This window comes from Saimiri boliviensis, chromosome 15, assembly GCF_048565385.1.
Source record: "Saimiri boliviensis isolate mSaiBol1 chromosome 15, mSaiBol1.pri, whole genome shotgun sequence".
Taxonomy (NCBI): Eukaryota; Metazoa; Chordata; class Mammalia; order Primates; family Cebidae; genus Saimiri; species Saimiri boliviensis.
In genome coordinates this window covers 43,765,419-43,780,352 of record NC_133463.1, presented here as the reverse complement: position 1 = coordinate 43,780,352, position 14,934 = coordinate 43,765,419, and the positions used below count along the sequence as shown (strand labels likewise).

Below are 14,934 nucleotides of genomic sequence, written 5' to 3'. Positions count from 1 at the left end.
AGTGATTCTAAACTTTGGCTGCACATTAGAATCGCCCAAGGAGTTTTAAAAGATATTAATGACTGTTTTCTATCTCTGATAAATTAGGATTTAATTTGTTGAAATGAGGCCTGGGCACTGTAATTTTAAAAAGCTTTCCAGGGGAATCCAAAGTGTAAAATTGAGAACCATTTTACTACACTACAATTATTATGCCTTAGTCATAGCTGCATCTTTAATGTCTGGCATAGTGCCTGCAACATAACAGGCAGTCAACAACATATATTCAATAAACGAATGAATGAAATGAATCCATGTACATTTGCATTTCTATACGTAAATATAAAATGAAATATCACAACTACAAAGGAAAAATGCATTGGATAAAATGGTAGAAAAAAATGTAAATTATAACTTTCTGTCTATATTTCTATAAATAAATAAAGATAAAATAAAAAAGGTAAAAACTAGAGAGTAACTTAGATAACTAAAAACCTAATTTGATTTCAAATGTAACTAGGTATTTATGACCTTGGAGCTTTGTTATTTAATGTATCTGGCAAGAAAATAAAATAACAAAAGTCATGAGAGAAATAAAAAGTCTTTTTATTAATCTTAAGCTTTATAATTGAAATGTCATATTGTCCAAAGACATGGTTAGATTTTTTTCCCTTAAAAAATTATCCACAGAAAAGAAGTTGTCCCACAATTGGGAAATTCAAAAAAGAGGAAGATAAGGGATAGAGAAAATAATATCCAACAAAGGAGAGATATGAAAACAACTGCCAGAAAGACAGTGAAAGGTAATCTCAGGATGCCACTTATGAACCTCATAAGGAGGGGGCAGATTAGTTTAGAAGAGAGCAGTGTGACTAAAGAGACAGACATGTAGAATATCACTAAACTTCTTTTTAATGTGAGGACTGAATGCCTGGTTGAGTCTGCCGCAGGTTTTCATATGAACCTGGAATGTCTTGACAATGAATTGGTAAGGGTCCTGCTCTCACCTTCCCTAAGCTCTGCTGCCTGGAAGCAACTGAGAACAATAATTTTACCTCACAGAAATGTTCAGCTTTGTACTACTGCTGTGACCTGGAAGTAGAAATATTGAGCTTAAATTTTAAGTAGAATTTAAAGAAAAACTCACTTATCATGGCTATATTTCTATAATCAATGCATCTCCCAGCCCACCCTAAAACCCTGCTTGGTTGCCCCAACTCTGATAAGCTCTGTGCATTCCAAAACTTGCTCATGACTTTGTCCTCTGACTTCCTCAGCAGAGGCTTTTATTAGTTGCAGAGAAGGTGAAGTCAGACCATAACTCAGGAGATTAAAAAAATATATATTAATGTTCTATATGAATGTTCTCTTTATGTAGTTATTTTAGCTATGTTCAATAACTTTGGTATTGCCAATTAGCTAGTTTTACTTCACAACTATATAACTGGGTAATGCAAATTCCTTAAAGTTAGAATCACATCTATATAGTTTCTGCATAAGAGTAACTCCAAATTCCTAGCACAATGCTGAACTCAAACTACTCATTTCATAAATATTTCATGATTGATTTTATAAAATGAAAGATCCTAAGCTTTTATTTTTTACAGTAATATCAATAATGACTACAATTTAAACCATGTGCCTCTTGGTGTTTGATACACTTTTAAAACATTGCCAGTGATGGGTCAAGCTTTTTCTGGTAACTAATAACACCAACATGAACATTTACTAATTTTAAATGCCCATCTTGGAGGATCAAGGAGATATTTACCAAATTTAAATTAAACTCCTATTATCTTTTTACAAAAAAGTTCATCTAAATCTCAGCTTGCCTAAGGAAATACTTCAGTAATTAAAAATGAAATCTAAAGCGATAATAGGAAGTAAACACTAAATAACAATGGAGTCTGAAAAGAAAAATGACATCATAAAGGATTAAATAGCTATACAATGAAACTGTTTGAAATCAGTCTGCATGATCAGAATTGTAAAAATTTCATTAAAAGCTAAGTATTCTGCTTAATTATCAGGTAACTTCATGAATTGCTTTTATCTTTGTTTAGTCATTTAAAAAATCAATAGAAGTACAGAATTACAGATTTTAAATTCAGTATAATATACGAAGCTCAGGAACAGTAGATAAAATTCATATATAATTGTAGGCATACAGTAGAAATAACACTTTATTTTGGCATATTGCAAGAAAGCATCTTAACCAAATCTTAAAATGGATAAAATAATTTATCATTCTATATTTTACCTTTTCATTTAAACTGAGGTTTTTAAGAGTGGCAGAAAAAAATTTGGCAGGTAAATAACTACAAAGTTACATGGGTTTCCCATCACCAAACACTACAAAAATATACTAACTTTAAAGTTTCAAGGAGTCCAAAGAAGGAATAAAGGAAAGGACCAGTAAAGCTTCCTTATTAAACACCTGTCAAAATTGGAGAGTAATCTCTGCATGTTCTAAGATTATCTTAGTTGGCTTCTCAAAAGCATCATAAACTGCTTGATGCTTTTAGATAAATGATTTTTCTCTTGGCTTCCAAAATATCACACCCTCTGCCTCCTTCCCTATCTAAATTCCCTCTAGCTCTGGGGACAAGGAAGCCCTTCCTTTGCTATTATATTCTAATAACAATTTATTTAATTCTTTACTTTTAGAAAATTTAGGTTGCTTCCAACTTTTAACTACTAAAAACCATCTGATTTTCCTCCAGCTCTGGGGACAGCTCAGCTCTTCTTTCTTTTTTTTGCTCTATTATATTCTAATAATAATTTACTTAATTCTTCACTTTCAGAAATTTAAGTTGCTTCCAATTTTTAATTACTAAAAACAAAGTAAAACATAGATAAACAAAGCAATATTCAAAACACTGTGGTAAGTGTCCTTAAAGCTAAATCTTTTCCAGGTTTATGATTATTTATATAGGATAAATCCTAGAAATGTGATTATTATATCAAACTATGCAAAACTTTTGGGTGTCCTGTAGGAAGATTCAATCTTCCAACACCAGATAATAGCATTTAAATATCTGTCAGCTTGACAGGTGAAAAAGTGTCATTATTTTCTTTTCTTGGAGTATCTGTCACAGTAAGTGTTTTCCAGGTATACTGGTCATTTATGTTTCTTCTGTGAATTACCCTGCTCATACTGTTTGTTGCATTTTTTACTTGGGGTTCAATTTCCTAATTTAGTTTTAAGAGTTCTTAATATACAGAAGTTTATTATCATTCTCTTTTGTATGCACAGTAGACCAAATTCTAGATGGTCCACGACTTTTGCCTTGAGTTACTTCTGTGATTTTATTATGTTACATAGAAAAAGGGATTTTGCAGCTGTAATTAAGGTTACTAATCAACTGACCTTAAGATAGGAAGATTATCTGGGTGAGCCTTATCTTATAATATGACTCCTGTAGACTGTTTTCTCTAGCTGGTGGCAGAAGAGAAAGTTAGAGAGCTTCAAAGCACAGGAAGAACTTGGCTCACTATTGCTGGCTTTGAAGATGCAGGGGCTACATATAAAGACTGGCCAACAGTCTCTATGAAGTATGAATGATTGCTGGCTGACAATCAGCCAGGAAACAGAAACTTTGGCCCTACAACTTCAATAAACTAAATTCTGCCAACAACCTGAATAAGCTTGGAAGGTAATTCTTCCTCAGAGCCTCCAGATAAGTGCCCAGCCCACCTAACAGCTTGATGTTGACCTTGCTTGATGCTAAGCAACAAATGCAGCTGAACCCACCCAAACCACTAAATAATAAACAGGTTTAGCAACAAAGTTTGTGGTAAATTATTATGTAGTAATAGGAAATTAATACAATATGTTAAACATGTTTTTACTCATTATCTTATAGACATATATAATTATATAATAAGCCAAAACAGAACTGGGCACAGTGGCTCATGCTTGTAATCTCAGCACTTTGGGAAGCTGAGGTGGGCGGATCACCTGAGGTTAGGAGTTTGAGACCAGCCTGACCAATATGGTGAAACCCTGTCTTAAAAAAAAAAAAAAAGTCAAAAGATCTTATTATATACATCTTTTGGAAACTCACAAGATAATTATTTATATTCCTCTTGGCAATTAAAAGTTTCATATTTTAATACTAAAATTGATTTTATAAAAAATTTTATTTTTTAAATTTTCTATTAAAAATTTAATTTTTTATGAACTAGAAAGGATTGACTCAATAAAGAAGAAAAAATATAACAGAAGTATAGGAAATTAAAAAATAATTCAAAACTGAAATGTTAGTTTGGATGATTACAGTACTTACTTTGTCATTAAGCCTGGAGAAGTCAGTGTATCTTCTGAAAACTACCCAGCTTTCTTCTGCGGTTTTCTTTACTAGTATTTTATACACCTATGCACAGGAAGAAAGAGACAGAAATATAAATAAGTAAAGATATTTAAAAATTCAAGCCAAATATTTTTAAAACCTTTACTTGATAACTCAGACTATAACAATTATTATGTAAAAAATATCAAAAATCATTTAAATCATCAAAAGTACAAATAATCAATGCAAGTACCAAAAGACAGATTTTTTCCTTAGGAAATATAACAGATTTGAGACAAATGTCTTTTCTGTACACACTAACAATAAACTTATCAGCTTCCAAAACATGATTTAAGTCAGCATATTCTAAAATTGTTAAAGGAATTATGCTTGAAGAAGCTTTGAAAAATAGGTACTTTTGTTCTATATAATTTTTTATTTTTGCTTTATTTGGAGTTTGGATCTTGTCGCCTAGGCTGGAGTGCAATGGTGCGATCTCAGCTCACTGCAACCTCTGCCTCCCAGGTTCAAACTATTCTCCTGCCTCAGCCTCCCAAGTGTCTGAGATTACAAGCATGCACCACCACACCTGGCTAATTTTGTATTTTTAGTAGAGAAGGGGTTTCTCCATGTTTGTCAGACTGGTCTCAAACTCTCGACCTTAGATGATTCATCCGCCTCGGCCTCCCAAAGTGCCAGGATTACAGGTGTGAGCCACTGCACCCTGCCTGTTCTACACAATTTTAAAACTTAATAACTATTGAGCAAAGTTTTCAAATAAGTTCAATATTTTTATTGTCAAGAATGAAATATGGAAGTTCTAGCCAGAGCAATCATGCAAGAGATAAATAAAAGGCATCCAAATAGGAAAAGAAGAAGTCAAACTATATGATTCTATGCCTAACCCTAGAGACTCTGCCAAAAGGCTCCTGGAATTGATAAAGGACTTCAGTAAAGTTTTAGGATATAAAATCAATGTTTAAAAATCAATAGCATTTCCATATACCAATAACATTCAAGCTGAGAGCTGAATCAAGAATACAATCCTATTTACAGCAGCCACACACACACACACACACACACACACACAGAAATATCTAGGAATACCTATAATTAAGGAGAGAAAGATTTCTACAAGGAGAACTACAAAACATTGCTGAAAGAAATCACAGACAACACAAAAAACCAGAAGAATATTCCATGCCCATGGATTGGAAGACTCAATGTTAAAATGGCCACATTGCCCAAAGCAGTCTACAGATTCAACAGTATTCCTATCAAACTACTAATATCATTCTCCACAGAATTAGAAAATACTCTAAAATCCACATGGCACAAGAAAAAAAAAAAAAAAAAAAACAAAACCAAATAGCCAGAGCAATCCTAAATGAAAAGAACAAAGCTGGAGGAATCACGTTACCTGACTTCAAACTATACTGCTCGCTGTGCAATAATTTTCAACTGGAGCTCTAGAGCTGCACTTTTGGTCACATGTGGCAAATGAGCATTCAATGTGTGATTAGTCAAAACTGAGATATGCTGTGAGTGCAACATACACATTGAATTTCAAAGATTTAATGTGAAAAAAAGATGTAAATGGCTTTTATTAAAATAGTCTAATACTAACTACATGTTAAAATGATAATATTTTGGACATTTTAGGTTGAATAAGATATACTAATAAAACAATCTCACCTATTTCCTTTTTACTAATGTGGCTTCTAGGAAATTTAAAATTACAGAAGTGATTCATAATTACGGCTCATATTATATTTCTATTGGACAGTGCTCCCCTAAAGACAACTCATTAATTAGGGACTATAGATTATCCTTACCATTTGACTTTTCTCCCATACAAACTTCTCTTTCAACTTTTAAGAGGGGAGAAAAGGGAGGAGTTAAGGATAAATTCTTCAGCTTTGAAGTAAAAAACAAGCAATTTATCTCTATAACATATAAAGGTGGGAAACAAGGTCAGCAGAAGGTCCTGAGCTAAGAAAGTTGAAATGGAGATAGAAAAGAAATTCTTTTTAGGAGTCACTCACTAAAAGAAGAGAATAAATCGACTTTAAAACGTGTGAGTATAAATGACTGATACAGGATAAAAATGCACTTCATATAATGATTAGGTTTATCTACAAATAATACATACTGAATTTATTTCCTTGTTTTAGAAAATGAACTCCCCATTCTAACTAAGCTACTTTCCACTGTGGCCACTGAATACCTCTGTTTCTGTAGACAAGATAAAGTACAGACTTTTGTGTTTTATCTCTTCTAGAAAGTGCTCCTTTCACTTAAGTAGCACTTTCAATGAAAACTTTTATGAACAATACTAATCATTCCCTTCTCTATGTTCTAACAACCATTGTTCTTTCTACTCTTTACTTGAAGTTTCATATGTATTTCTTTGTACTGTTTTTATTTTAATGTAGTCTTTGTTTTTGAATTATAAAATATATACAAAAAAGTGTGCAATTCATAAGTATACAACTTGACAAATTTTCACGAAGTGAACACACCTATGTAACTAGTACCATAAGTGTATTAGCCCATTTTCATATTGCTGATAAAGACATACCTGAGACTGAGCAATTTATAAATAAAGGGGTTTACTGGAATTACAGTTCCATGTGGCTGGGGAGGCCTCATAATCATGGTGGAAAGTGAAAGGCACATCTCACATGGCAGCAGAGGCAGCAGAAAAAAGAAAAGAGCTTGTGTAGGGAGACTCCTGTTTTTAAAACCATCAGATCTCATGAGACTTATTCACTATCATAAGTACAGCATGGGAAAGACCTGTTCAATTACCTCCCACTGGTTCCCTCCCACAACACGTGGGAATTCAAGATGAGGCTTGGGTGGGGACACAGCCAAAACATATCATTCCACTCCAGCCCCTCTCAAATCTCATGTCCTCAGATTTCAAAACCAATCATGCCTTCCCAATGGTCCCCCAAAGTCTTATTTCAGCATTAACTCAAAAGTCCACAGTCCAAAGTCTTACACGAGACAAGGAAAATCCCTTCTGCCTATGACCCTATAAAATCAAAAGCAAGCTAGTCGGTTCCTAGATACAATGAGGGTACAAGCATTGGGTAAATACAGGCATTCCAAATGGCAGAAATTAGCCAAACAAAGGGGCTACAGGCCCAATGTAAATCTGAAATTCAGTGGGGCAGTCAAATCTTAAAGTTCCAAAATACTCTCATTTGACTCCATGTCTCGTGTCCAGGTCATGCTGATGCAAGAGATGGGCTCCTATGGCCTTGGGCAACTCTGCCTCTGTGGCTTTGCAGGGTATAGCCCTCCTCCTGGCTGCTTTTATGGGCTGTGGCTTTTCCAGGTGCACAGTGCAAGCTGTTGGTGGATCTGCCATTCTAGGATCTGTAAGACGACAGCCCTCTTCTCACAACTCCACGAGGCAGTGTCCCAGTAGGGACTCTGTGGGGGCTCTGATACCACACTTCCCTTCCACACAGCCCTAGCAGAGGTTCTCCATTAGGGCCTCACCCCCACAGCAAACTTCTGCCTGGGCATCCAGGTATTTCCATACATCATCTGAAATCTAGGGGGAGGTTCCCAAACCTCAATTCTTGACATCTGTGTACTTGCAGGCTCAACACTATGTGGCAACTGCCAAGGCTTGGGGATTGCACTTTGAAGCCACAGCCCGAGCTCTATGTTGGCCCCTTTCAGCTATGGTTAGAGTAGCTGGGACACAGGGCACCAAGTCTCTGGGCTAGATACAGCAAAGGGACCCTGGGCCTGATCCACAAAACCACTTTTTCCTCCTAGGGCTTTGGGCTTGTGAAGAAAGGGGCTGCCATGAAGACCTCTCATATTCCCTGGAGACATTTTCCCCATTGTCTTGGGGATTAACATGGAGCTCCTTATTATTTATGCCAATTTCTCCACTTCCAAATCATTAGGAAATATTGCTGGTTCTACCTTTTAAAATAGATCCAGAATCGGATAACTTCTCAGGACCTCCTCCACCTCCTCAGTCTACATTACCATCGTATCTCCCTTGGATTACTACAAGAACCTACTAACTGCTTCCTGCTTTGACTCTCCCCTATCTCGACCAAACCAGTCAATTCAGCAGCCTGAATGAACTTTTTAAAACACTAAGTCAGATCAGATCACACGACTCTTTTTTTTTCTTTCCTTTTTTGAGACACAGTCTTGCTCCATTGCCTGGCTGGTGTGCAGTGGCACCATCTCAGCTCACTGAAACCTCCACTCCTGGGTTCAAGCAATTCTCCTGTCTCAGCCCCTTGAGTGGCTGGGATTACAGGTGCACGACACCACACCCAGCTAATTTTGGCATTTTTAGTAGAGACGGGGTTTCACCATCATGGCCAGGATAGTCTCAATCTCCTGATTTTGTGATCCACCCAACTCAGCCTCCCAAAGTGCTGGGATTACAGGCATGAGCCACCACGCCCAGCCCCAACTTTTCTTTTAAAAACCTTTTCAGATTCCCATCTCATGCAGAGTAAAATCCAAAGTCCTTACAGTAGCCTTCTGCCCTATGCAATCTGTGTGCCACAATTCCCTGCCTGTCATCTCATTCCCTACACCTCCCCCAGCATACTCTGTTGTCAGCCATGAGGATCTTTGTAGTTGTCCCATTTGTGTTGAAAACTCTTTCTCCAGATATTCTCATGGCTTATTCTCATGGCTCTCTCATCCAAGATGTTAGTACTAACTAATATCTTCTTTGTGAGGCCATGACTGACAGTGCTATTTAAATCCCCAGATTTGGGGAAATGCCCTTTCTTCCTTCTCTATTTTATTTCTCTCTATGGTGCTTATCACCATATGACATATCAGATGTCTTACTATTTACTTATTTATCAGGCTTTCATTCAAATTGCTGTACCACTATTACCCAGAACAGTGTCTGATGCATAATAGGTCTTAAAAAAATGTTGAGTTAATGAATAAATGAATAAGACTAATTTCATATTTGTCATTTACTTCTTCCTCTACAGTCTCTTGAAATGCTTTCTATAACACCATCCTGTGTTTGGCTATATACTTGCATCTTCACACATATCATCTGTCTTAGTCTGTTAGGTCTGTGATAACAAAATACTATAAATTCAGTAGCTTGTAAACAACAGAAATTTATTTCTCAAAGTTCTAGAGTCTGAGAAGTCCAAGATCAAGACAATAACAGATTTGGTATCTAGAGAGAACCTGCTTTCTGGTTTATAGAGAGTGCCTTATAGCTATGTCCTGACAAGTGGAAAAGACAAGAAAGCTCTCTGGGGCCTCTTTTTAAGGGTATTAATCCTATTTATGAGCGTTTTCCTCCCATGACCTACTGGGTTCCAAAAGCTCCATCTCTTAATACTATCATCTTGAAGGTTAGGTTTCAACATGCGAATTTGAAGGAACACATTCAGACCATATAGTATCAACTCAATGAATGCCTATTCCTTTATTCAGGAAATTGGCCATCTGTTCATTATAATTCCTAAAATTGTTCTAAAAAAAGAGAGGCTGAGTATGGTGACTCATGCCTGTAACTGCTGCATTTTGGGAGGCCTAGGCGGGTGGATCACGAGGTTGGGAGTTTCAGACCAGCCTGGCCTAACATAGTGAAACTAAAAATACAAAAAAAAATAGTTGAGTATGGTGGTGGGCACCTATAATCCCAGCTACCTGGGAGGCTGAAGCAGGAGAATCTCTTGAACTAGGGAGGCAGAGGTTGCAGTGAGCTAAGATCCTGCCATTGCACTCCAGCCCAGTGACTGTGTGAGACTCCATCTCAAAAAAAAAAAGATGAGTTCCCTATAGATTTCCTATATCAGTTTTATGATAATTTAAAAAACTGTCTCTTCATAAATTATCTCAATAATTTTTCCTTGGAGGTCCTCCCATCCTGGCATAAATTTACAGCATGAAACATTGAAGTAAACATTAAACTTTACTAAAAGAACAAACTCTTACCAAAAAAGTAAACCTTTTGAGTTAATAACTGAGTTGAGCAAGGTTGCTGGATACATAAACATAAAAGGTCAAAATATATAAAATGTGAATAAATAGAAAACAAAAACAGATGTCTCTCACAAGAACATTAAACAACATCCATATCCAGAATTAAATCTAACCAAAAGATGTAAGAACCCTGCACTGAAAACAACAAAACATTACTACAAAAAATTAAAGCCTTAAGTCAAGGGATTAGGTTCATAGATTTGAAGACTAAGTATTGTAAAGATGTCAGTTCTCCACAGATTCATCTATAGATCTAAAAAATCTCAATACACAGGACCAAGAATAGCCAAGCCCATCCTGAAGAGAAAAGCTAGAGTACTTACACTGCTACACATCAAGACCTATTATAGGACTTTACTAATCAAGACAGTATGAAATTAGTAAAGGATGGAAAAATAGAACACAGAAGAAGACCCATGCATTTATAGTCACATGATTTATGACACAGAGAACACTGAAAATGAAGAGAAGGAGTGGTCTTTTTAGTAAAAGCCTGATTAGCTGAGCCCAACTGGGGAAAAAAAAAAAAAAAAAGACTTGACCCTCAACTCACACCATGGACAAAAATCAGTTCCCATGGTTTACAAATCTAAATGTGAAAGGTTCAACAATAAAGATTTTAGAAGAAAACACAGGACAATATCTTTGTAACCTTGAAGCAGGCAAGGATTTCAAACAGTGCTAGCCACTAAAAAAATTAATAAATTGGACCAAACTAAAATTAAGAAGCTTTGTTTATCGAATGTATTATATTAAGGAATTAAAAAGGCAAACCACAAAGAGGATAGTCATAATACCTGTATCTGAAAAAGAACTTATATCCAAAATGCATAGAAAACTACAAATCAAAAGGGAGACTTCCCAAAAGAAAAATCATGCACAGGTATTTCACAAGAGAATAGCCAAACAGCCAAATTAAATTAAAGTTCAATTTAATTAGTCATTAAGAAGTAGTGTTGCTCTCTCTACCTTACAAATAGGAGTCCTTAGAATCAACTGAAATTTAAAAAAAGGGGTTAATTTAACACTGGCTTAAATGCACAGGTTAGCCAATCTTTCACTTTGTACTGGTATACAGCAGAAGTCAATACTTACAGTAAATTTAGCTCTTTCTTCCATCACTTCATAACCCAGTATAGTAGGTGTAGAAGGTCTATCTTCCCAATTCACGGTTTCAGGATTTTGTTCTTCAGTTTCTCTTCCTCTAGCAGAATACTCAATGGAAGAAGCTGCACCTGTAAATTTAGTCCTAATGAGGGGACTGCTACAGACAGATGAAGTATTTTCCATTTGATCAGGAACACTTGTCTGTTTAAAATTACCCATATTTGAGTCTTCTAACTGGCCTTTAGAAGAGTTTGAGCTTGTTGAGACACTGCCAAAAGAAGAACTTCTTTGATTTCTGCTGTTTGTAAAACTGGAAGCAGTGTTTCCTATGGGCATAGGAACTGGGACATAAGGAGTTGCCATCTTCTTTTGGCTTTTGAACAAGCTTGCACACTGTTGAGTCCAAACACTCAGAGAACAACTAATATACAATCCATTATTTTCTTCTTAGGAATTCACTAAAAATGAAAAAAGACATAGTAAAAGATTAGTCTTTAATCTGTAGCAGGATGCAAAAGAAAAAATGTTCTTTTCGATTTTATGACACTCTTATTTTATTTGGAATGAAAACATACCTCAAACCCCTTCTTTTAATTTCAGTTGTCTCTAAGGACTCCTATTTGCAAGGTAGAGAGAGCAAAACTACTTCACACTCTTTTTTTCTTGAACCCATTTTCTACGCTATCCCTTCCCCCCCTAATTTATTTCCTTGTGAACTATTTCTGTAATGTTCATTTTAACCTGATTTCGTCTATATAAAAGTTGGTAGGAGAAAGAATGGTAAAGAGCCTCCTGAAGTCTTATTCCATGCTCATCATCCTGACAGTACTACATTCAGTACAAGAGAGAAAAAGGGAAGAGAAGAAAAGGAGGAAACCTATCTACATCACCTCTGGATTTAATTAGAAAGGGAAGAAATCTATTCACATTACCTTTCAATTTAATTAGTGAAGCTATAAAGACTTACACAGATTAGTAACAGTGAACTGGATGCTTAGATGCTACATAGTAAAATTTTATAGAACCCAAGATGTAAAAAATACACTTGGTCAAGTTACTCAAATAAAACTCAGTGAACATGAAACTTATATGCAACAAAATTAGTGAAAAGTTTAACCGTTCTTCACAGCTTCCAGGTCATCACTAATTCTGCTCTGCGGTAAACTGACGGTATTTACATCTTTATAACTCATACTCAATAATCTGTTATCAAAATAACTAGTATATCTTGTGTCAGAATAGTATCATTAGTATCATAACACAAAGAAGACATGGTTTACTATCACGTTGTTAAATAATAAACTCATTAGAAACTGCAATAACTACAGACCAACAAAACGACAAGGCTACACACAACAATAACGGATCTGCTGCCCAGCTCTCCATGGGAAACTCGGCTGGTGGGAAAGGTAAGAAACGAGTCACCCGGACTTGGAAAGATGCTGACATAAGATTTCTAACTCAGCACGTGGCTCTCGGCAACCTTTCCCATTATCAAAGATCCGTGAAACTCGCGCTGCGGATTCACCGCTCCTCGGCTCCGTCCGATGGCCTCCCCACAAACAAGCAAGTAGCCTGAAATCTCAACCTTCTCAAGGCCCGAGGGATCTACCTGGCCTTTGTCACTCTGCCACCTGAGGCCGCCGAGGTCGTCTATCAATACGGTCGCTGACGTCCAGAGACGTGAGCGCTACTTAGGCGTTCATAAAAAACGTGCTGTGCTCGTTGGGAGCGTCTTCGCTTCTGCCCCGGGGCGGAGATGCTCCCGGGGCAGTCAGCTCGGTCTCAGTCCGGAAAACCTCAGGTGAGGTGGCCCGACGCCGAGCAACCTGGTGGGCGGGAGAAGAGCCGCAAACACCGGGCACAGGTGGACCCTCGGAAGGTAAGGCCCGGGTCTGCGCCGGTCCCGCGTCTCCGGCACCGCGGGCGCCGAGACCCGCCGCTCCCCAGGCTCCCAGCCTCTCCCGCCTCCGCTGCCCGACGCGCCCCGGAGCCTCCCGGACGCACAGCCGAGTCGGCGGTGGCCTGACGGTGGCCGGGCTTCCTGCTGCGCCTCTCCACTCTCCCGCGGAGCCCCGCGCCGCCCGCAGGACACCGAGGTTGCAGGTGTCACCCGTACGGGAACCCGGGACAGCGACCGCCTGTCCAGAAGTAACGACCCTGTCCCCACCTCAGCCCACTCCGCGATCCTGAACAAGCGCGCTTCCCGTGGACGGTTAAACCCGACTCTCCTCCACCGCAGCTTTTCGCCTCTTCCCTCAGCGGCGAGAAGCCTCACGTGACACCCCCCCACACCCGCCCCGAAAGCAGCTGCTCCCCGCCTCAGACAGCCTCTGCCCTGCTGCCGGGCCCAGGATCCCAGCCGCGTGGAAGGAGGGGCCGAGCTTGGGACATCTCTGCCGGAAGTGATGTCACGCCAAGGGGACCCTCCCGCCGGAGACGTGACTGGAGTTGTCCCGCCGGGCGCTTCGGTAGCGAGGATAAATGTAATCCTGTGGCAGGAAATCGACATTCTCTTCACTCTCTTTACTTCTCCAAGTGAACTTCTAAGAAATGGATGCTACAATACCTAGTTTGCCAAACAGGTGATTAGAAGACTACAATTCCCAGAAGGCACCATGACCAACATTGGTCCACGCTCATACTTTGCATCATGGGACTTGTAGTCATCACCAGCTCCTGCTATTTCTAACAGGTTATAGATTGTTCTCCAAAATTAGCAGCGCTTTAAGGGATGACAATCGATTAGAAGAGTAGGAAGATAAAACACTGCTTAGTAGCTCATCCGTTCTACATAATTCGGAAGTCCTCATTAGCAAAGAACTCCTGAAATTTTTTGGTGTCTTTTAACTATCTAGTGAGCAATTTGATCCCAATGGTAGAATATTAGCCTTGTTAGACTTGTGCTTCTGAAGATCTATGAAGTAGGGAAAGCTGATCTTTGATAGGCAAATTCCGAGATTCAGACTGGTCTACAGGCCTGTTCATCATTAGAATTGGACAATGTGGTTGAAAAATCATTCCATGATTTCTAAGGCTTTGAGGTAGTCCCAATGTTACCCATGGAGGGTCTTGACTACAGGTCGTCCAGGTTCTTGGTGTTTTGAACAAAGTATTGGACAAAACGCACAAAGAAAGCAAGGAAAGAATGAAGCAAGGAAAGCAGAGATTTACTGAAATGACAGTACACTCCACAGAGTGGGAGTGGCCTCCAGTTAAGTGGCTCAAGAGCCCTGGTTACAGGTTTTTCTGGAGTTTAAATACCCTCTAGAGATTTCCCATTGGTTACTTGGTTTACGCCCTATGTAAATGAAGGATTTGCCTGCAACCAATCAGAGGCTAAAGTTACAAAGTTATGCTCCTATGCAGATAAATACTAGGCCCTGTCACCAAGGGTCTGGAAGGTTGGGCAGGGGGTTGCAAAGCAGGTAGCCTCTGGTTACTTGGGCATGCAAAGTTGGAGTTTTCCTTTTGATTTAGTTCTAGAAAGTCAGCATGAATGGGTCTTAGAATCCCTGCTTCCAGACCCTATTCTACTCCCTGA

General features: G+C 38.3%; 1 protein-coding gene across 5 annotated transcripts in view; it reads right to left on the bottom strand.

Moving 5' to 3' along the window:
• Nucleotides 1–13,763, bottom strand: part of SNX16 (sorting nexin 16) — a 39,736-nt gene extending 25,973 nt beyond the window's left edge. Inside the window, exons 1-4 of one of the 5 annotated variants that reach the window (XM_074386935.1) lie at nt 13,561–13,762; nt 11,606–11,848; nt 11,379–11,518; nt 4,269–4,355 (exon numbers count right to left, since the gene is read on the bottom strand). In XM_074386935.1, coding sequence (XP_074243036.1) covers nt 4,269–4,355; nt 11,379–11,518; nt 11,606–11,753 — 375 coding nt within the window. In that variant the 5' untranslated portion in view covers nt 11,754–11,848; nt 13,561–13,762. Of the gene's footprint in view, nt 1–4,268; nt 4,356–11,378; nt 11,849–11,965; nt 12,976–13,002; nt 13,331–13,560 lie in introns of those variants that run through there. The other 4 variants (XM_074386934.1, XM_010350882.3, XM_074386933.1 and 1 more) reach the window with 4 other exon arrangements.
• Between the last annotated feature and the right edge of the window lie 1,171 nt (nt 13,764–14,934).